Genomic DNA, 24241 nt, shown 5'->3' with positions numbered 1-24241 from the left:
CCTCTCCTCATGCCACCATACTTTGCGGGATGGTTCTCTGGATTAAGTGATAGCATATATGCGGAGCACATAGCAGCGGCTCAACAATTAGTTTCCCATCTGCTCTTCCTTCGTCTTCCGCCCCTCCTTTTAGAGTGTGGCCTTCCCCATCTCATTCATGATAATCATTTTTAAGCCAAGGTTAAGAAAAAAGTATACCTTTGAAAAAAGAACCATTTTGTTTGAAGTTTAAATCTTGGTGATACAGAATGTTTTTCCACACTTTTTTTGGTTCTGTATCGTTTTCCAGGCCACTGGGTTCTGTATGTATTTCAAGTTAGGGATATGTGGAGGGAAGAGCCAAGAAGCTGGGGGCGGGGGGTGGGGAGGGGGCAGAGAGCATTTTTACTTCATGTATATATAAGTGATTTTTGTCTCTTCTAAAAAAAGACCTTGGAATTTGTCATCTGGATAAAGTCCTCCTGTTATTTAAGATTTTAAAGCATTTGATATTTTCCAGAAAATTTATTATTACCACCATCATGTGTATTTCTCTTTCTGGTAAATGGATCTTGCTTTTCCAGCATTTCATTGACTTGGACTGTTTGGTTTCCATTCCCCTCAGTCGGGTTTTTAGTGCTGCAGAGACCTTGTAAGTGTGTGGTGAGACCAAGCACCCGTTACCTGAGGTCGCCCTGACAGAGTCCGCTGTGGCAGTCCCCATGCAGCAGCCATTCTAAGCCTCTGGTGAAGTGAGGTAGGCCCTAGCTCCGGTTTTCTGGGCAAGGATTTCAGCCCCTCTGTCTCGCTGTTGCTTCCGTCAGCATCTCCCAGAGGAGCATCTTATCGGCACGCCTTTTTGCTCTTACACAAGCTACTATCAGCTGGTAAGCCAGAGTAGTATTTCTCAGTGACTCATTTAATTAAAATGTTTAACACCACCCAAGGTAGAAAGATTTTGTATTGAATACAAACACTTGGGGAAAATATGGGCTCTTGTAAATCCTCTGTGGGAAGGTAAATTGGTACAGTCACTCCGGAGAGTAATTTGATAGCATCTATTAAAATTCTATCCCTTTCCATATACCCTCTTCCCATCTCAGTAACTGCATTAGAAAAACACTTGTAGATGAGCCCAGGGAGACGTGCATTAAGATATTTATTCACTGAAGCATTAGTTGAAGGCCAAGAAGTACAAAACTTTCTGAATATACGATAGCAGAGCGACAATTCAGGCGTGCTGGTATGATTTAAGTACCATGAAGCAATTAGAAAAATGGTAAGTACATATCTCAACACAGTTTTGTCTCCCTAAGATACCTGACAGAGGAAAAAGAAAGTAAAATGCAGACTCATTCAGGAAGATATCATTCAAACCGTAAACCAAGGTCGTATGTTTTTAGGGACGACCATAGGATACATTAATGTAAGCGCATAGTGAAAAGTCTAGAACATACATTGTCAGTGGGGATGATGTTTTCCCCCAGAGTGCAAAAATTGGATCTTGGGAGACAGAAAAAGCCCTTCTAAAGTTTAACCCTACCTGATGACATCCTGTCCCTTAATATTTAATTTCTCTCATTGGAGAGAATTTAAATATAGTAAGTTTTCTTGTTGAGAATTACCGGGGGTGGGGGGAGGGGCAAAAAGTCAAACCCTGGGATAGATGTTCAAGGGCTCTCCCTGGGTTTAAATCCTGGGGTTTAAATCCTGGCTCAGCGTTTACTGCCTGAGCCTGTGGGGGTGGGAGAAAGGTTTCTGCCCTGTGAGGTGCTTCCTTATCTGCAAAATGCACATAAAAATTACAGAGCCAGCTTCATAGGATTGTTTTAAGGATGAAATGAGATAATATGTCTGAAACCTAGAACAAAGTCTGGCACCGAGTGCTCAGTACACTTTAGTTAATAGTGTTGAGCACGCTCACTGTGGGCAGGCCTGGGGAGTCCAAGAATAAATAAAAGAAACAAGGCTTTTGCCCTGCAGAGTTTAGAAATGTAGTGGGAAATGTGCAGACGGGGAAACAAAATATTAGAGACCAATGTCACACCCGCTAGGATAGAAGTATGGGGACTTTAGGAGAAAAGTAAAGCAGCTAGGAAAGATCTGCAGGATCCGGGAAGGCTTCTGGAGGGAGGACTGCCAGGCTGGGAGCTGATGTGTCCTCACTTTGACAAGGGAGGAGAAGGAGCACGTGTGAATGTCGAATGTCCCAAGGGGAGAGCGAGAGCCCAGCATTTGGGGATCCACTCAGGATAGCTGCCGTCTGCTGGGGTGTGAGGTGGTAAGCACGGATGTGCTCAAGCCAGCTCTGCCAGCTCCTGAGATCCGGTTGTTAACATTTTCAGGAACCGTGCGAGCCCGCTGACTTCATGCTTGTAGCTTGCACTCAGCCGGGGTGGAGTCTTTATACAGGGAAATTGGCAAACGCAGTCCCTGACTCTAAGGGCCCATTGTTAGGTATTTATCAGCATACTTCTGGTTGTAGAGGAGGGAGATGGGTTAGGTTACAAGGTCGGAGAAGATTCTTACAGCGCCTCGAAAGCTACATGGAAGAATTAAACATTAGTCTTGAAGCGTGTGTAGCTTTGGAGTCATGGGGCTGGCTTCAGACCCTGACTTTTGATAGTTCTATTGAACAAGTTCATTAATTAATCTCAATGAGGGTAGCAAGTCCCATTATTCTTAGCATGTGCTGGGAACAAGCAGCCTCGGATTGTTGGAGGAACCCAAGTCCACCTGGAAGGAGTCAGCAGTAAACTATCAGCTTAGGTCCCAGGGAGAGGGAGCTTATGCTCCTGGAGAGCTGCACGTCCCTGGGTCACTTTGTTCCCAGGTCCTCTGGTCAACAACATGCCTTCTGATGATCTGTACATCCGTTCTTCACATGTAATTTGTGCTGTCAGATTTTAGTCCCAGGCTGACTTGCCCTCGCTCACGAGTCTGTATGGATGTCTACTCTCCCAGGTTTCTCCAGGTTCAGAGAAGGTGAAAGTAATTGAAATACACCGTCTCCTCAGACAAGGCGAAATGAGCAATTCCTTCCATCAGCCTAGCCTGGTATCGTCTGGCCTATCCACTCGCGTTCTTTTAGACTGAATTCAGGGACCTGTGTAAAGATAAACCCACCTTCGAGTGTGAGAATCCTGACAATCCTTTTCTAAGGCAAAAAAAACAATTGCAAAAAAAAAAAAAAAAGCTTTTGGTTTTGTTTTTCTCTATTCATTTGGTAACAAAGAGCATTTTTCTAATCAAGGCTGCCTAATACTAGATATAAGCTAATTAATATGAACAAATAGCCTGTGATTGTTTCAAACAATAATAGGGAAGAAAGCTTCCTTTGTCACTTGGGCTGGGGTTGCTGTTTAGTTAGTGACAGATAGGCCTTGTGCTTTGAAGTGGGACAAGTTTGTATTCCCTGCTTTGCCCCTGACTAGACTGTGAGGCGGATTTTTGTTTTCTCCTGTTGAGAAAGCACCTTGTTCTTACGAAGCGAGATAAATACTGCAGCGAAACCGGGCTAGTAGCAGCAGGAAGACCGTGTGTAGCTAAGATACTCCTGTGTTAGTCTAGGCCTTGATAAAGAGTTCCTTGCCCAAGGAAACCTTTAGGGAAATGTTTGCAGATGGGAACACGTTCACCATTAGGTTAAATTAATGTGTTCATATCCTGCAGATATGAGCTTGGGGTGGGGTAGGAAATTAAAAAAAAAAAATCTTGCCACTCTTAATGGCCGGTTTCTGTTTCTAGAATTCTCGTTAGCATTGCTTTAATTGAGTCGCATCCAATGACCGTGGGTAGAGGATGGATTCGAAGTTTTATTTTCCTTTTGATTGGAAGCACTGAGTGGTTCACTACATGCATGAACAGTTTGGCCTATCTCAAGCCCAGGACTGATGTGGAGAATTTCAACGGTATTCCAGTCCCACTCCCTGGGATTCCAGTAAGGGAGGACTCTATTCTAGCCGCATTTTACAAGGTACTTCATTCTGTCATTTGTGAAGTGGCTATCTTGGTTTTAAGCCTGGGAAACAAAGATATTTTGATCCCTGCAAGTGATTTCCTGTAGCTTTCTTTAAAGACATGAGTTTGGGTAGATAGGGACTAGTAGATACCCAGTGTTCTCATGGAACACAAGTAGGTCTCTACTTGTCTCTTGGAAGACAGGTGTTTTTGAACATTACCCAATAGGTTCCTCTAACAAAATCCATTATATTTCCAAAATGTATGTTCTAGAGGTTTCATTTCTGATGTTAGAGACTGGATACTTTTGGATTAAAGCACTTGAATTCCATATTAAGTGGGTTGCATTTTTTGCCATTGAAAGAAAAGTTTTGAAACTAAAGTTTTTTACATTTTTAGAACTTTTTATGATGGCAGTTTTCAAACGTTCACAAAAACAAAAAAGAATAGTATAACAGGGGCGCCTGGGTGGCTCAGTGGGTTAAAGCCTCTGCCTTCGGCTCAGGTCATGATCTCAGGGTCCTGGGATAGAGCCCCGCATTGGCCTCTCTGCTCAGCAGGGAACCTGCTTCCTCCTCTCTCTCTTTGCCTGCCTCTCCATCTACTTGTGATCTCTATCTGCCAAATAAATAAATAAAATCTTAAAAAAAAAAAAAGAATAGTATAACAATTCCCAGTAAAGCCATTACCTAGATTTAACAGTTCTCAGTATTTTACCATGCTTGTTTCATTTCCTCTCATTTGGGGAGATGAACCATTGTAAAGCCAATGTTTGACATCGTGTCTCTCACCTTGACCTTTGTACATCGGTGTGCATCTCTAAAAATTATTCATGTCTATAACCACAGTACCGTTATCACATTTAACAAAATTTTAAACAACTCCTTAATGTTTTTTTTATACTCCTCCATATTCAGATATCCCCAGTTGCTCTTCTAAAAAGTGGTTTTGCAGTCGCGTTATCCTTTAAACACATTGATAGATCCGTTTTCTCTAAGACTATTCCATCACTTTTTAAGGTTTAAAAGGCAGTTCCGTTTCCTCCCTTTATTCTCTAAGTGGGAGGTAGATTGACATATGAATCAGAATATTTCACCACTGAAGAATAAGAAAAAATGAAATGGGGGCGCCTAGGTGGCTCAGTGGGTTAAGCCTCTGCCTTTGGATCGGGTCACGATCTCAGGGTCCTGGGATCGAGCCCCACCTCGGCCTCTCTGCTCAGCGGGAAACTGCTTCCTCCTCTCTCTCTCTGCCTGCCTCTCTACCTACTTGTGATCTCTCTCCCTGTCAAATAAATAAAGTCTTTAAAAAAAACAAAGAGTCTTAAAAAAAAAATGGGACATACACTGAAGGCTCCAAAGTAAAAGAATGATTGTAATTGTTAAATTTTCAGTCTCTAAGGGATTACAGACAGCTGGATAGGGCTTTTAGACTAAAATGTAAATATTGGAATTTGAAATATATTTCCAGTGCCACACAGTGAAGACATGGTGTGGTCTGGCTTCATCTAACATGGAATTGAGAAAAAAGAGTTCCTGAGCTGAGATACAGGTGAATTTTAGGTCAAATCTCATAGCTACGGCATTTTTTTTTAATATTTTATTTATTTATTTGACAGAGAGAGATCACAAGTAGGCAGAGAGGCAGGCAGAGAGAGGAGGAAGCAGGCTCCCTGCTGAGCAGAGAGCCCGATTCGATTCGGGGCTCCATCCCAGGACCCTGAGGTCATGACCTGAGCCGAAGGCAGAGGCTTAACCCACTGAGCCACCCAGGCGCTCTGCTACGGCATGTTTTAATATAGGTATCTCTTTTAGTTTTATTTCTTTTAATCTCTAAAATTCAAATAATATACACTGTGCTCCTAAGTTTAAGTGGCAAAATATCTGTGAAGTCCTTTATCTGTTTAAATGGCAAAATATCTGTTAAGTACACTATCAGCCCCTTAGTTAGATATGTGACCTATATTATTTCCTTCCTCCCCCCCCCCATAATTATTCTGAGAATTCTTTACAGGGAGAAGGTGGTTACCTCTACAAATGGTGTGTGTATATGATGTGCTTATGTAGTGTGCCAGAGATCCATCAGAGGAAAGCCAAGTTAGATAAACAGTACGGAAAACTCCAGCCTATTGCCAGGAACAAATGCATGCGTAGATAAACACTTAGATTTCCGACTTACTCTGTCTTGAGCCACATTTCTCTTAGAGGTTAAAACTTGTGCTTTTATTGCAATTTAAATTCATCTCTGCTCTTTTTTGTGTTTATAAGCTCAGATAAAGCTTGAGAGGATATTTTATTTCAGAGTATGAGGGCACATTTTCTTCCCCCCTCCAAACCAACTTACATAAAATAAAGGTGGGGGAAGAAGGATAGGGAGTTAATTATCTCACGTGACAAAAGGTCGTGTGATTTTTAAAAAAGGTTTTTTATTTATTTATTTATTTGACAGAGAGAGAGAGAGAGAGAGAGAGAGAGATCACAAGTAGGCAGAGAGGCAGGCAGAGAGAGAGAGAGAAACAGGCTCCCTGCTGAGCAGAGAGCCTGATGCGGGGCTCGATCCCAGGACCCTGAGATCATGACCCGAGCAGAAGGCAGAGGCTTAACCCACTGAGCCACCCAGGTGCCCAGGATCATGTGATTTTTTAAAAAAAGATTTTATGTATTTCTTTTTTTTTTTTTTTTAAGATTTTATTCATTTATTTGCCAGAGAGGGAGAGGGTGAGAGAGAGAGAGAGCACAAACAGGGGGAGCAGCAGGCAGAGGGAGAAGCAGGCTCCGAGCCCAATGCAGGACTCAGTGCCAGGACCCCAGGATCTTGACCCGAGCTGAAGGCAGACACTTAATCAGCCGAGCCACCCAGGCTTCCCTATTTATTTATTTTCTTTAAGTAAACTCCACATCCAGTGTGGGCTTATACTCACAATCCAAGAGTTGCATGCCACAGGGACTGAACCAGCTGGGAGCCCCGAGACCACGTGATTTTACTTAGAATGGGTCTAGGAAATGTTTAACAATTATACCCATTTAGTAAGTTTTGAACTTTAATTCTATTATAGTTAACATATAGTGTTATATTAGTTTCAGGTGTATAATATAGTGCACAATAGTGTACACTGTAGTGTCCAGTATAGTGATTCAACAGTTGTGTCCATTACTCAGTGCTCGTCTTGACAAGTACACTCCTTCATCCCCATCATCGATTTCCCCCATCCCCCCACCCACCTCCCCTCTGGTGACCATCAGTTTGTTCTCTATAGTTAAGAGTCTGTTTCTTGGTGTGTGTGTCTCTCTCTCTCTTTTTTTCTTTTGCTCATTTGTTTTGTTTCTTAAATTCCACATATGAATGAAATCATACAGAATTTCTTTCTCTGAATTATTTCGCTTGGCATAATACCCTCTGAGTCTGTCCACATTGTTGCACATGGCAAGATTTCATTCCTTTTTATGGCCAAGTAATATTCTATACACACCACATCTTCTTTATCCATTCATCTATATGAGGGCACATTTTGACTTTTCTATTCATATAATGAAGATACCTGGGTACAAAGACCTTTCGTGTTTGCTGCTTTTTCTTTCCAATATTTTCTTTCTAATTAGTCTTTAATGATTAATGGAGCTACCTCTATAGCCTTCAAAAGGGATGTGTTTTTCTCACTCTTCTGCCCATTCTGATGCTGTTTGCCTAGTTTCCTTTTCGCCTGCCTAGCTTCTCCAACTATTTTTCTTTGAACTTTCACTGCAGCTTTTCCAGGAATAGACACTAAGGTGGGGCCGGGCCCTGCTGCATTTCCCAGTGGAGGAGAGCATAATCACAGAGTCCAGATTTCTGTCTTTGGAGAACCGTTCCTTGCTATAAGAAGACTGTCATTTAAAGAATCAGCCTCCATCCCCTGTCTGTGATGATACTGCTGTTTCATAATTGCACAGCATCCCTTAAGAACTGCCCTTCAGTTAAACTTATCCCACTTCATAAACGGTAATCCTAGGCAGGCACAGGCTGGGAAAGAAGTGTATTGTTACCTTCACCTTAGCGTCTAAGACAAAAAGTTTGTGAAAGAGTCATGGAATAGATTGAGTTCTTGGAAGGTTAAGTTGGAAGTAAAGTGACTTTCAATGATTCAGACCCACTTTGGAAGCAAGAACCTCCAGTCTCAGAGAAAGGAGGGATAGGACATGGTTGAACTAGGTAGCTTCCTGATGTCTCAATATTTGCACTTAGATGAACGCCCACCAGCCAGCATGGGTAAGTTTTGGAGGCTTAGTTGAGGCCTGGAAAGAAGATCTGTTCATCCAGAATCAGCTTTGAGCCCCAACTCAAGGGCTTTGCATACTCCGAAACTCTGTCTAGCATGACCTTAATTGTAGTCGATCAGGTTACCAAAGAAATCTGGAAAAAACAGTGGAGGGGAGGACCCAGAAGAACCCCAGCCCTATGGCTTGTGTTCTGGGTTTATCTCTGACATGCTGGATTGAGTGGGTGATCAGTGGGGACTCAGGACTCGCAGTCATGGTCAGGCAAAGATCTTCCTACCTCTGTGAGACCCATCAGGGTGGAGACTCAGCTGCTCATCGGCCGTTGTTTCATTCAGGATGAGCTTGGAAAACTAGGATGACACTGAGCTTGCAGATGGGAATTCAGTTCCTTGATAGTGGAGCAAGAAAAGGTGGAAGAAACAAGGAGGCGTGATGGGGAATCTGTGAGGATTATGGTTGTAGTTACACTGTGATGTTTAGCTTTTTCAGATGATGTATCAGGAATATACACTTATTCTTAGAACTTTTTTGCATATTTTCCTTAAAATCATTAAAAAACCAATAAAGTAGTGAATGCTGCTGCTTTTGGATGCACGTTTTATTGCTTTCTGTATTACAGAAAAAAAAGCAGATGAGCTTTGTAGGAATAAAAGAGTACATAAGTGTAGGTGGTAGAATATAAAGATTTAAATAGGTAAATAATCTTATTTTTAAAAACTGAGCACCTGAAACTAATATTATTTATCAGTTATATCTCAGTAATAAAAGAAACCACTGTTAGTTGAGAAAATTATCCAGACAAGCAACGTGTAAGTATGTGAAAAGTATTGAGCACCTAAGAAAGTATGTGAAAAGTATTAAGCACCTAAGAATAATAATAAAATAGATGTAAGAGCTCTTTCAGATTACTTATCAAAGTTTCATAGACCTTCAAGAAGACTTGTATAGGTCCTGTGTCAGTAGATTGTAAGACTCACTGATTTGATGTCAGTTCATTGCAAATGCATTTTGTAGATTGAATGTGATCACAATAAAATACTAAATTTGTTTGGAAACCTCACGAGTTCTAACACTTGTATAAAAATAAAAAAGGTCAGGGGTGCCTTGGTGGCTCAGTGGGTTAAAGCCTCTGCCTTCGGCTCGGGTCGTGATCCCGGGGTCCTGGGATCGAGCCCCACATAGGGCTCTCTGCTTAGCAGGGAGCGTGCTTCCTCCTCTCTCTCTCTGTCTGCTTCTCTGCCTACTTGTGATCTCTGTCAAATAAATAAACAAAATCTTTAAAAAAATAAAAGGTCAAAAAAACTGATAAAATCTTAAAGAAAAACTAGATGGGAAAAAGTACTTTTCCAGATACCAGAATTTATAATAAAGTTAAAATGAATAAGGCAGTGAGGTATTTGTGTGGGGATAGATAAAGCATCAGGAGAAATAGACACCAGTCCACACCCATATCGCTGTAAAGAAAAAAAACAAATGGGAACAAGATAATAAGGAAACATTCTATTGTCAGACTATGAAAAAGAGGGGCTAATGGAAAATAATTTTTCATTTTCTTCATGGATGAATGACATACTGTTTTCATCTGTGAGTTCAAGAACATTGTGTTTGGAGGTGGTCATTGATTTATGAATGTCAAGCTCTCTGGGTTACTGAATTCAAAAGTTTCCAGAGAAGGGATCTCAGAGACTGAGTAATAAGTACTCCATCTTTCAAAGTGGGTGGTGTTTTTCTCTCCATTTTTGCAGTTGAGGAAACGGAGCACTGAGAGGGGAGTGTTATATAATTGGCATTTGAACTCCGGTTTCGCTGAGTCTAATATAAGTTTCCAGCCGCTATAAATCTGTGGTGGCGCCTCCCATTCCCCTTGCTGTCTCCCAGGAAATGGGCAATTGAAGGTGAAGTATCATCCCATATCCAGGTGTTACTCTTTAATCACACTGTTGGGCTTGCTGCTACCCTTCCCTCTCCTTCTTCCCGAGCCCTTTTAAATTGACGATGCAGCCCATTTGCTGTGACTCCCAACTCCATTAGCTGCGCGTGTTTTTTTTTTTTTTTTAAGATTTTATTTATTTATTTGAAAGAGAACGAGAGGAAGAGCAGGAGAGTGGGGGAGGGGCAGAGGGAAAAATCAGACTCCCCACTGGGCAGGGAGCCTGATGCGGGACTTGATCCAGCGACTCCAGGATTATTACCGGAGGCAGTCAACCAACTGAGCCACCCAGGCACCCCTGTGTGGTTTTTATTATTGTTGTCGTTGTTGTTGTTGTTTTTTTTAATATGTCAAGCCTACAGAAAAGTGTAGACACTATTACAATACAGTGGTAGATCTGTTACCCAGCCTTGTAAAATTTTAAACATTTTGGTGTAATCCCTTCAAAATCTTTGGGTCTTGAATAAATGAAACAAATAATTACAGATAAAGTTGAAACCCCTTGTAGTCTTTGCTAGTTTAATGAACCTCCCTCTTGGCTCACGCCCGACATGGAGATTTGTCATCTCCCTGTGTGTGTTGGTGGATATATATACATACGTGGGAAAACACAAACGATATTTCGTATTTCTGCAAGAAATGCTTCCCAAGAATGGTGTGGTGCACCCACTGCTTTAGTCATCAGCATACATAAAGCTCTCTTTGTTCATTCTGACTGCTCCATAGCATACCTTTCTGTCCAGATTATAACTTACCCGTTCTCCACTTGATGGGTATTTATGTTGCTTCTGATATTTCAACGTGTTTATTTTATTTATCTATCTAAGAGATTGACAGAGAGAAGACAAGAAGAGAGGGAACACAAGCTGGGGGCAGGGAGAGGGAGAAGCAGGCTTCCCGTTGAGCAGGGAGCCTGATGTGGGGCTCGATCCTGGGACCCTGGGATCATGACATGAGCTGAAGGCAGAGGCTTAACCCACTGAGCCACCCAGGCACCCTCCTATTTCAATGTTAAAGAAGAGAGTAACAATGAAAAGTCTTGCGCATGCCTCCTTAGGCACATGTGTGAGTTTTTTCTAGGATTAGAATCTCTCAGTCACGTGTAGGAACATGTCCAACTTGAGTGGCTCCTGCCAAACTTTTTCAAAGCAGTTGTACTAAATTTTACTCCCACTGACAACTCTTGATGTTTTCACACGTGTTAATTGTTGCCAGCCTGATGGACCTAATTGCATCTGACTGCACTTTGTATGTAACTTTTTCTGATTCCTTGAAGACCAATTACCTTTTCGTGTGATTATTGGCCATTAAGGTTTCCTCTTCTGTGAATTACCTCTCCTTAGCACTGCCTGTTCTATTATTGGATTGTTTGCTTTGTACATTTCTCTGTAAGTCTTTTTTGTGGACATTGCCAGAATTTCTTCTAGTCTTCGGCTTTTCTTTTTGCTAATTATAAGTTCTTTGCAGCATAGAAGTCTCGGGTTTCTAATTAGTCGTATTTTGTCAATGTTTTGGCCTTGTTTGGAAAAATCTGTTTATGGGTTATAAACATAGGTCTTCGTTTCTTCTAAAAGTTTTAGAGATTTATTATTTTTCACACATGTCTTTATATTACCTGAAATTGATTTCTGTGTATGTGGCATAATCAATTTATTTTATTTTTTCATATAGAGGAATAGTTACACCATTTTCTCCATTGATGGGTAAAGCATGTCTCTTATGAAATTTCTGGCTCGCTATTCCATTGGGCCGTTCATGATTTTCTGTGACAATGTCTTAACTACTATGACTTTAAAAATGTGGTGCATCTTATAGGACAACTTGTCTTCCAAGTTACCTGGGTATTCTGATTCTTGTATACCTCCATGTCAATGTTCAGGGAAACTGTCAAGCACCATGATGAACCCTTTGGGATTTTTCATTTTATTGCACTGAATTAATACATTAATAGCAGGAATATTGACATCTTAATATCTTTCTCTGGCCATAAAATATTTTCTCTGTTTAGGTTTACTTGTAAGTTTTGAATATTTAGACTTATTCTTAGGTACATTAGAGATTTTGTTCTCGTAAATGAGTTCTTAAAATAAAAAAATACTTTTTCTGGTGTTTGTAGAAACACAGCTGATTCACGTGACTTGATGTTTAATCTAACAAATTGGCTAAGCCCTATTCATACTGTCATCTTTGCATTTTCTATGTAACTGATTATCTCATTTGTGAAAAACAATAAGTTTTTCTTTTCCAATTCTTTTTGTTTTTTGTTCTTACTGTTTGGCTATGACCACCAATACATGCTAAAAAAGCATTTGGTAATTTGTTTCATTTCTGGTTTTTTTTTAATTAATTAATTAATTTATTTTTTAAGATTTTATTTATTTATTTGACAGAGAGAGAGATCACAAGTAGGCGGAGAGGCAGGCAGAGAGAGAGGAAGGGAAGCAGGCTCCCTGCTGAGCAGATAGCCCGACGCAGGGCTCGATCCCAGGACCCTGGGATCACGACCCGAGCCAAAGGCAGAGGCTTTAACCCACTGAGCCACCCAGGCGCCCCTCATTTCTGTTTTTTAAAGGGAATACTTCCATCAACAGCGACAATTGCCGTGGATCTTTTATCAAGCTAAAGAAGCTCCCTTATAATTCTACATTGCCATATTATCATGAAAGGGCACTACAGTTTGCCAAATACATTCTTCTCAAGTCTGTTGAGATAATCATTGGCTTTTTTTCTTTCCTCGAATTTGTGAGGTGAATTGTATTATTAGATACTTAAATGTTAGATCATCTTTGCATTCTGGATTAAACCCTATTCATTCTTGAATTATAAAATTATATTTGTATATTATATATGATATATAATTATATGTATGTTCTAATATCACTATAATATATAAATACATAAATGTCTAATATACATTAGGAATATATAATGTATTTAGAAGCTCTTATTTATATTCCTAAAAAATATTGACTAATAATTTCTTTTGCTCTTAGTTTCCTTGTTTGTTCTTGTAACAGCTAGGCTGCTTCATACAAAGATAGCCAAATAGACTTTGAAAATATAGAACCAAAACAGGAGGGGTGCCTGGGTGGCTTAGTCAGTTAAGCATCAACTCTTGGTTTTAGCTCAGGTCATGATCTTGGGGTCATGAGATGGAACCCCATATTGGGCTCCACAGTCAGCATGGAGTCTGCTTGGGACTATCTCTCTTCCTCCCTCCCCTCCTCCTGCTTGTGTGCTCTCTCTCTCTCTAAAACAAATCTTAAAAAAAAAAAAAACCCTGTGATATCAAGTATTTTAGGTAGGTTTAAAAACAAATGGAAGTAGAATGCTGAGTGGCAGTAACACATAGGATGGGAGCAGAGGCGTTGGAAGGAAAGCTTGCATCAGGGGAAGGAGATCCTCTTTAGACTGGATGTCAGGTATGCATGTTAAATCTGATATTCTGATAATCTTTAATCTGCTATGCTTGGGACTAATCCCGCTGTGGACTGTTCTGCTGGTTCTCACATGTGGTATTCCTCGTGTGTCCTTGTTCTTTTGGTGATGAGATTGTCTTTGGTTTGGCTGCCCTCAGGTCTGGCCTTCCGGAGAGGTTCGCTGCTTGCTAGTGCCAGGTAAATGTGCAGCAGGAGGAAGGGGGTGGGGATATCGCACACCCAGGACCATGGTTTGTGGTCATTCTCCTGTGACTTCACAAGACTTGGCAGGTAGTTGAACTTCAGATCACAACTCTATGTGATTTATAGGCTTGGGGTCATGACTCAGAAGGGAGACTTTTTATCTATTTCCTAGCCTGGAGCCTAAGCTGAGACAGACAGACTTCCTTGTTTTCCCCAGTGCAAGTGGGTAGATTACACACACACACACACACACACACACACACACACACACACACACACCCCTGCACTCTTTTACTGATAAGGGATCTTCAAGCCTTCTAGCTTAGTGATTGTTCTTAGTTTTAGCTCACTGCCTCCGTCAAGGCTCAGGGCTCCTTTTCCCCCCAGTAATATTTAATGCCCTGTCTCCGTAATCTGACAGTGTGCTACTGGGGCCGCCTGTCACCTTGGCTTGTGGTTCCCTTTTAACTCAATAATGAATTGAAAAGAGTATTATATTTTCTCCATAACCTCTGAATCCTTTTATTAATTTTTTAAAAAAATTCCTTCCTCTTAGGACCAACTCAGCATTTTCTTGTTGGAAATTTGATGAGTATAATGTTCCCCACTTTATCTCTCTGCCCCTTGCAAGGGGCTGTAACAGATACAGAGTATTTTTACTGGGGTGCAATTTACTTTCAGTGGTTTCTCTTTACATAGGTACATCTCTTTTCATGTACATTGTTACTTTATAAGAAATAGCATTTTATGTACCTTTTCAGGTAAACTTTCAAAAATCTTATAGTTGGCCTATTCTGTACCTTTGGTAATAATTCTAGCTTTCAGGAGTGCAGGGGTGATTCAGTCAGTTAAGCATCTGGATCATGATTTAGACTCAGGTCATGATCTCAGGGTCATGAGATCACGGCCCACATAGGGCTCTGCTCTGAACGTGGAACCTGCTTGAGATTCTCTCCCTCACCATCCGCACCCCCCCCCCCCCCAAATTATAGCTTTCAAACATTTTTTGTTTCTATCAGCATTGTTTTGTGGCCCATTTTCTAGTTCTAGTGGCAGATCCTTTCACTTTTTGGTTTCTAAGTTGAGGCTCTAAATGGGGTGAGAATTATTTTTCTTCATAAAGATGGCATTTAATTCTGTGCTCTCTTCTGATTCTTCCTTCCTCCCTCCCTCCCTCCCTCTCTTTCTTTCTTTCTTTCTTTTTTTGGAAGGGGGAAGAAATGTGTAGAAGGCCTGATTATTTTAGATTGAGGAACTTGAATTCAGGGGCCTTAGCATTCATACCTTGCTTTGTAAATAAGAGAATCACCAATCTGGGCAGTTACAGGGCTTACTGAAGACGCGTTAGCTCTCCCCAGCGTCAGAATCAGGGAGAAGCATTCACTCCATTGTTTTACTTTCGCAGAAATGGGAAACTAAGCTTGATGTATATCTTACGACTGGTCCTTTATCCAGTGTGGAGTAAAATCTCCCTTTTAGAAGGTCAGTTGCACACACACTTTTTATCTAAATAGTTACTAAATCACAAAGGGTTGATTACCAGTCTGAGAGCTTGTGCCATGTGTTGTTCTCTTTTCCACCTGGCTACAGGTGGAAATGACTACATTATTGTCTTAAAAAATCACATTGTGTGGACTGTGAGGGGATGTGCAGCAGGCACCAGGGGTATCATTTCGGTACCCCTGTAAGCCATAGTGCCGTGCAGTGCCCCACCCCTCCCTGGCATTCTCTAAATGTCTGTGAGTGTGTGGACAAGTCAATGAGGTGCATAGTGAAGATGAAGTATGTGGCTCCTTAGCATTCAGGCTTGGTGGAATTGTTATGACTTCTTTCGAGATCACATGATAGGGTGAGGTAAACGTCTCAGATTGGGAACATCTGCTGTGCAGGGCAGCCAAGAGGCCTCCCTCCACCCCATCAGCCTGAGATGTAATTGGTGGATGTGAAAAGGGCATGAATGGGGACTTCTCTTTTTAGCATCAAGGACAATATTTTCGGAATAAAATAATCCTGTTTTATTTACATCTTTGTTCCTTGCACGTTGCAGAATTCTGCAACTTCTCTGATTACAGAAGAATTTCTGACTATAGTGATTTGGATTTAGCACAATAAACTTTTTTTTTTTAAGATTTTTATTTATTTGACAGATAGAGATCACAAGTAGGCAGAGAGGCAGGCAGAGAGAGTGGGGGGGAAGCAGGCTCCCCACTGAGCAGAGAGCCCGATGCGGGGCTTGATCCCAGGACCCTGAGATCATGACCTGAGCAGAAAGCAGAGGCTTTAACCCGCTGAGCCACCCAGGTGCCCCTAGCACAATAAGCTTTTTAAAAGTGTTGAGTTTCATCTGATCATATTTTTGTTTTCCCTAGATTTTTTACGAACGATATGATAATTATTCAATGAGGTGGTTTTTCAACGTTTTTGAAAATTACCGTTATGACTGAAGTAGCACGTCTTGATTCTTGAGAAAGAAGAGAAAATGAATGTTTACATTCTTCTCCCTCATTTCAATGCATTGTAGTCCAGGCTCTTCTTGATAAAGTGATTCTAATTCCAGATTAAGTTATTTTTATAAGTACACTGTCAAGCCTTACTTTTGATATTTGCTTTAAGTTTTAGAACCACATGGAGAGCAGTGACTTAGGCACCTGTGTTCCGGGGTTTTCCATGGTTGCTGCCACTGCTTTTGCTCTGTTGTGTTTTTTAGGCAGGAAATGTAGATGATGTTCTTTGTGACCTGCCACATTTCTGAAACTGTTGTATATTATCCTCATGTGGGAACATCAGTATAGTTGGTTGTGGAATTTATGGACTTCATTTTCTCTATTTAATGGAGATTTAGTTTGCTTGTGTTCTGTCCTTTGGATTTCTTCTGTCGCAGTAGCTTGGCAATACCCTATTTTGTCTCTCTTTCTCTAGGTATTTGATTTGTTGGCTTTTTGTTTATTTTTTTGTTTTTTCTTTTTATACCTAAAGAATTTCTATCTTTACCCTTGAGATTGCAAAATCTAACCAAGTTATATCTAAATTCTTGTTGCTTTTAATTAACTCTGTTTTGTAATTTACACAAACACAAACCAGTAATCTGAGGTCTTTCTTCTTAAGCAGTAACTTATGTTTCAAGCTATCTTACTCAGCTTTGTCCTGATCTTTCTTGGATTCCTAGTAACTAGATGTTTCCCTCTATATGCCTCCTTTCCTTTTACTATTGTCATCTCTGATCTTCTCTGAGTGCTGAGTGAATTTCTTCAATATGTCTTCAACTTGCCATTTCATGTTTTCTGGAATTTTCAACTTTGTTTCATTGTTTGAATTGCTGATTTTAATTCAGAAGTTGTTTTTCATCTTTGGTGGGCACAATAGCGGTTTTCAAAGATGTCCATTACTTAACCTCTGGAACCTGTAAATATTCTACTTTACTAGACAAGTTGTGATTCAGTTAAGGATTTTGACATGAGGAGATGATCCTAGGTTATCTGGGTAGTCTAAGTGTAAGCACAAGGGTCCCTAAATGTGGAAAGGGGGAGTGGATGGGAAGGGTAGGTGTTAGAATGATACAGTGTGAGGAAGACTTGATTGGCTGTTGCTGGCTTTCAGGGAAGGGGGCCAAGAACCAAAGGATGTGGACAGTCTCTAGAAATTGGAAAAGACAAGAAAAAGTCACTGTGCAACCTTTGGAAAGGAACACAGCTCTGCTAACACGTTGATTTTTGCCCAGTGAGAGACCCACTTTGGACTTCTGACCTCCAGGAGTACAAAGTAATAAATTTGTATTTAAGCTGTGTGGTGATTTATTACAGTAGCAGTAGGAAACTACAATCTCCATGTAGTTTTTACTGGTTTTTTTGTTTTGTTTTTTTTTTTTGTGTTCACCATGGCTTGTTCTGTTTTCAGTGCTAGTACCCTAACAAAGTGCTTTGAGAATACAAATCAGAAATGTCCTATAACTTAATCTTTTTCTTTTAACCTCCCCTCCTCCCCCAATAAATTTGCTCAAGGTGGGTATTTTCTATTCTTCAGAATGGTCCTCTCCTCTGAGGTTGCATTTTTGTCTTACTGTATTTGATTTTTTTTTTCTGTTTGCTGTATTGTTATAAGCATGACTGCCTGAATGTATTATAGTCCAATCATAGTTGAGTTAGATTCTCCCTGAGCTTGATTTGGGTTTCTGCCTAAGTCCCTTGGGTCCTGAAGAAGTGAGAAAGCCGGTTGACTCTACCCCGTTGGTGGCTTTGTCGGGGTCACCTTCACTTATACTCCAGGCCTCCTTTTTGCAGATGAAAAGAGAGGAGATTTCATTCTTCTTTCAGTTCAGTCCTGTTACCCTCAATTCAGCTGACATTCCCTCTTTTTCTCAGGTATATTCTATCCTTAATATTTCCATTCCAGACATATTTTGTGCTGTCTTAATATTTAGCTTGCAATTTTTATGAAATGTTAAGTTCTTATCCAGAATTCTCTTGATACAGATAATAATAATCTAGCTCAGTTTTCTTATTTCACAGATGAGAAAACTGGGGTTCAAACAGTCATGTAAGTTATGTCATTAAATGTGGTGTGGTGTTTACAAAGTTGGAACACTGTGAAATACTGTGTGCTTGGTGTTTGATTTAAAAATGGATTTGTCCAGAGAAAGTAAATGGTTATAGGGGCTAAAGGGAAGAGAGAGTTTTGCATTTCTAGTTAGAATTTATATTTTTGTGTATTGTATGTCCTTTGCAGAGAGGAAACTTGTAAACATTTCTGGAATTTATTAATGCAACCAACATATAGTTAGCATCTAATCTAACAGTTGAATGCTGTACAACAATGAACAAGAAAGTTAGGATTTCGGCTCTCATAGGGTTTATGGTCTATTATGAGGAAGTGTTAATTGAGCAATTATTATACAGTGTGCTGAGTGTTATTGTGGGATAAATGCAGGGTACTGTAGCAGAAAACACCTTGCCTAGACTTGGGAATGTCTAGGGAAACTGACGGTTTCCTTTCTGCATGAAGAATGAGAGCAAGGGAGCCAGGTGAAAACTGGGGGATGATTGTTCTAGGCCAGTGGGAGTCAAAGTGTGGTCTCTGGACCGGCAGCATCAGTATCACCTGGGGACCAACTTTATATCTGCCGAATCAGTAATTTTCAGGATCTGGCCAGCAATCCATGTTTTAGAAACCCTCCAAGTGATCTTGATAGAAAAAAACCACTGTTCTGAGAAGCAGAGATGAGGGAGAGCACATCACATTACCTAGAGCTAAAGAAGAGGGCTGGAAGTCATTAGCAGTTTGGGTTGAGGCTGGAGGTCAGGTGTAGGAGTTCACAACACTTGGATGGAAGGTAGACCCCTTCCATTGTAACAGAAGAGGAAGAAAGGATGGATTCTTGAATAGGTGATTTTGTTTTTCATCAAAGAGAACAGTAGGTAAGCTTAAATTAGCCACTGTGGAGAAGAGGGAGAATGATGGGAAAATCAAACCCCTTGTGCTCCTGAAGTCTCCATTGAGGTTAGATGTCATGAATTTAGATCAGAAACAATCTCCCAGGTATGTCAATTTTCTTGAATGTTTCTCAGAAGCCTTGGTATAGATGTGGAAGTGACATCCAGTTGCATTCAGCCAAGACTGGTGTTATTTCAAGAGACTGGTCGTGGAAGGGCAGTGAGGCAAGTAGGCTAAAGGAGAAAGGTCTCTTCTTCCTTATCTGAAGTTAAAATATTCAAGGTCTGAAAACTGAAGACTTTTTCATAATTCACTTAGTGGCAATACCTCAGAATGAATTTATGTGAGGCTATTTATAACTTTTATTTATCAAATTTAATGTATATGTTAATATATTTTGCTATAGAAAATAATGTGTATGATTATGGAATGAGGCTTCAAATTTTATTGGGGGATATTTTATCATCTAAGGATTATCTACTGTGTAACTGTTCTTAAAACCAGAAAAAAAAATTGAGTTTTGAAGGATCTGACCTCAGAATCTTCAAGGAGAGAATGTATTTCTGTCTTAGCAATAAAGAGGTTGAAATGTATACTATGAAATCTAAGCTGTATAGGGAAAGGGAGAAGATAGCGAGAGTATCCAGTGGGGAAAGGTAGGATGCGTAAGGAAATAGATGACTTCAAAGAATTGATGTATTGGGGATCAAATGAGAAAATTGGAAAAATGGCAGGTGTGGTGAGTAATTAAAGTGTATAATTTATTTCCAAAGGGAGATAGTTCTGAGTGGTTACAAAGTTCAGGGTGTGACCATGGGAGTGGGCAGCTGAGTTATAATGAAATAGAAGGTCATTAGGGATGGGGTCAAGAAACTGAGAGGCAAGAAAATTAGATGAAATAGCCAGAGGACTGGCATGATTTGGGGTAGAGTGGGACATGACAAACCAGGTTCTCAGATCTCCAATGAATGAGACTTTTTGGAAAGTAAACAAGATTACCAGGGTGTGTAAGACAAGGTCTTCACTCTTTTCTTGGGCCATGATCTCCTTAAGAAACAGACAGCTGATAAATAATGATATACATGGTAAGGGTAATGATAGAAACATGATCTAAAAGGTCTTAAAGTCTAAAGGAGGAGAGACTAAATGTCTGGCCAAGTCAGAATAGTAACCATTTAATAAGCATTTTACACTCTTGTAATGTTTGGTGTTTATTAAAATTTTTGTATACCCTATGGATATTCAGTATAACATTGGATCAAAAATAGTGGTTAAAACTGTCATATTTGCTAAGTCATTGGTTAAACATAAAAGATAAAAAGTTAGGATGTGAGCTGTCTTTAAATAATTTCTGATTCTAGGAGTCTCAGACAAACTCAAGGCTTTAGGAGAATCACTTATTCTACTTGATGTGTAATTTTCACATTTCTATTTTATGTTACTATTTATTTTCTAATTTTAATCATATTATTGACTACCTATATTATGTTATAAACTTGCTCAGCCCCTTTAGGATTCAAGTGAGTATAATTAATAAATGAGTGTATTCTAATTGATGAAAAATAAGAACACATAATAAAACATCCTTACTTCACATTTTGGAAAAACCTGAAGTACACTTCACTTTTTGTAGAGCAGCATCAAAGTGTCAACTACATTTTGGATTCATTGTAGGTTACATTAGGTAACATATTTTTTATGTCCTCCGAAGAGAAAAAAGTTCTCCAACGTCATAGATTGGTTGACAAATGCTATTCTGGGGATAAGGAGTCATGGGGGTAGACAGTGTTGACCACAGGAATGTCGAACAGCAAATGCTGGCTTTGGGCAGAACAGCTTTGATGCATGGTGACCTCTCTGAAATGTTGGTACTGATGGTCCTTGCGGGGACTTGCATTACAAAGTGTTTGTCACAGATCGAACATACTATGTGAGAACAGAAATGCAGAATAATGGTGCAATAATACCCTATCTATAAACCAACTGTGTTTATAGATTCCCTAAATAACAGGTCAATGTAGGTTTTACGATGGTAAATACTCCAATTGCAATCTCTGCTCAATTTTCATCTGTTTCATGTATTTTAAGCAAGATTTCTGGGCCATGTGGCTTTTCTAGTAGACTTCAATGACCTGCTACCACTAAGCACAGACCTTGTCATTTATTTAATTCCAGCTGTCTTTAATCTTGAGGACAGTAAGACACTGAAGAGCCTTGGGTTTTCAACATAATAATAGAATGTTATGCTGGGTCAGATTTTCAGATTCTTTGCCTTTGTGTGTGTGTGTGTGTGTGTGTGTGTGTGTGTAGGTTTTCTTTTTCTTTCTTTCTTTCTTTTTTTTTTTCCACATTTACCATACTGTACATCTTTAAATTTGGATCTGTGGTTTCTTCTTTCTTTTTCATCTTCCTTTCTCTTTTAGTTCACAGCCATGAATGAACCACAGTGCTTCTACAATGAGTCCATTGCCTTCTTTTATAACCGGAGTGGAAAGTATCTCGCCACAGAATGGAACACAGTCAGCAAGCTGGTGATGGGACTTGGAATCACTGTCTGTATCTTCATCATGTTGGCCAACCTACTGGTCATGGTAGCAATCTATGTCAACCGTCGCTTCCATTTTCCTATTTATTACCTAATGGCCAATCTGGCTGCTGCAGACTTCTTTGCTGGGTTGGCTTATTTCTACCTAATGTTCAACACAGGACCCAACACTCGGAGACTGACTGTCAGCACGTGGCTCCTCCGCCAGGGCCTCATTGACACCAGCCTGACAGCATCTGTGGCCAACTTACTGGCTATTGCAATCGAGAGGCACATTACGGTTTTCCGCATGCAGCTCCACACCCGGATGAGCAACCGGAGGGTAGTGGTGGTGATTGTGGTCATCTGGACTATGGCCATTGTCATGGGCGCTATACCCAGTGTGGGCTGGAACTGCATCTGTGATATCGAAAATTGTTCCAACATGGCGCCCCTCTACAGTGACTCTTACTTAGTCTTCTGGGCCATTTTCAACTTGGTGACCTTTGTCGTCATGGTGGTTCTCTATGCGCATATCTTTGGCTATGTTCGCCAGAGGACTATGAGAATGTCTCGGCATAGTTCTGGACCCCGGCGGAATCGGGATACCATGATGAGTCTTCTGAAGACGGTGGTCATTGTGCTTGGTAAGTTTTGTCTTGACCGTTAACTTATTTTATGGAATATCATTGTTTTTATATAAAACCGTATTTATAATAGTGGTAGGCAAATTAACATACAGGAATTAAAAGGGGGATGAGGCACTTTATAACAGATGTCTAGGATGAAGTCAGCACACAGCTCTTCCTACAGTTACAGAATTGGTTTTGGGGAAATGTCTCAGTGATGCGCTGTAAGTGATACAATGTGAAAGAGGTCATTAATGAGTTTAGCTATCAAGTATTGAAAATACCAGCTTTCAAAGGGTTTCCTTATAGCCCAAATCATGTTATTTTTGCCTTGTGGTCTCTTTATTACAGATATTCAGAAAGTAAGTGCTTTTATATAATATGAATATGATTTCACATATAGTTGTTTTTCTGAGACTCTTTCTAAATAAGTTATCTTCCACATTCTGTAGTTGTAATAACAAATATGGAGGTAAACATGCTAAGGTTTTGTATAGATTTGCTGCACAAAATAGCACTTCTGTGACCGTCTTAATGGAAACTTATGTTTTCATTAAGTTTCTGTTTTTAGTGGCAGAAAATTTTATTTCAAGGTGAAGAGGAAGATTTTATTTTCCATACACTCCAGTAACTTCTGCCTTTCACTGTTGTTTTTCTTAGATGTAAATGCATGGGAAGGATCAGGGGAATATATTTATTCATTTATGTACTCAGAAAATAGTTCTGAGTACCTCATATGTTCCAGACCCTGTGCTGACTCCTGGCCATGTACCCAAGAAGACAAACATAGAACATTTCTTTTTGAGCTTAGAGTACCTGTTTTAAAAGTTCACCCAGCGAGGGGTGCCTGGGTGGTGCAGTAGGTTAAAAAGCTGACCTTTGGTTTTAGTCTGGGTTATCATTTCGAGGTGGCGAGATCGAACCCTGCATTGGGCTGTGTGCTCAGTGTGGAGTCTGCTTGGGACAGTCTCTCCCTCTCTTCACTCCCCAACTCTTTTTCTCAAATAATAAATCTTTTTTTTTTTTTAATAAAAAATAGAAGTTCACCCAGTGAAAATTTGTTTAAATAATTACCCTCTTGAATTACATTTTTTCCACAGGCTACATTCAGATTAATGTTTGATCACCATTTGGAAATATCTAAAAATCTTGAGCATTTCATCTTTTCCCGTGGAAATTCACTGGAAAGTTCCTGTAATGCTCATTGCATCAATTTGTAGAGCAGTGTTGAATGAGTGTAACTTGGATTGTGTGGCTCCTTGGAAACTCTGGGACTCCTATTAATCTGAGCCACTGGAGGAGAGAGCCCTAATTATGGCTAACTAAGCTAACATTCTGGTTAATGCATCAGTCGCATCCATTTTGGTAAGGGCGAATGCATCCAGGAGTTCATACCTGAGTATCCTGCTTGTGGTCCTCTGGTAGACCTCCAAGAATAAAAACAAAACCTTGAAATGGCTGACACAACAGAAGCCCTGTCTTAGTTTACCATGATTGTTATTTTTGTGTGAAATGAAATAACATGAGATGTTTTACTTCTGCGTCGACTGAAATAGTTGTTCATTTACTGATGTTCTGAATGTTGGTTGAAACTTTTCATATGGGTGTCCTTCTTCTATTACCATCTTGAGTGCTGCTTATAGTTCACAGAAACACCAGTAAACAATGACTGCTGATCTTAAACTATGAACCTGCCAAGTTCTTGTTTTAATTTTGCTCTTTGTGTAATGTGTAGCACCTTCTGGTGTGTAGTGAGTTTTCATGATTCATATAAAATTAACTTCTTGCTTCATTGGATCGTTTTACAGGTTAGATGAGAATTATTTTGAGGCTTTATGGGGCAATAGCTTTGGTGTAGATCCGCCCCTGAGTGCCTCTCCCACACCACCGTGCCAACCCCAAACATGAAAATA

General features: G+C 40.1%; 1 protein-coding gene across 4 annotated transcripts in view; it reads left to right on the top strand.

Moving 5' to 3' along the window:
- LOC111145805 (lysophosphatidic acid receptor 1) overlaps positions 1 to 24241 on the top strand; it is a 204408-nt gene that overhangs the window by 124844 nt on the left and 55323 nt on the right. For all 4 annotated transcript variants that reach the window (XM_022501040.1, XM_022501037.1, XM_022501039.1 and 1 more), the window contains exon 3: positions 21599 to 22346. In XM_022501040.1, the coding sequence (XP_022356748.1) occupies positions 21599 to 22346 (748 nt within the window). The remainder of the gene's footprint in view (positions 1 to 21598; positions 22347 to 24241) is intronic.

This window comes from Enhydra lutris, unplaced genomic scaffold (assembly GCF_002288905.1).
Source record: "Enhydra lutris kenyoni isolate GAN:26980312 unplaced genomic scaffold, ASM228890v2 scaffoldscaffold13, whole genome shotgun sequence".
Classification (NCBI taxonomy): domain Eukaryota; kingdom Metazoa; phylum Chordata; class Mammalia; order Carnivora; family Mustelidae; genus Enhydra; species Enhydra lutris.
Note: the sequence above shows the minus strand (reverse complement) of the source record. Positions and strands in the feature narration are given on the sequence as shown.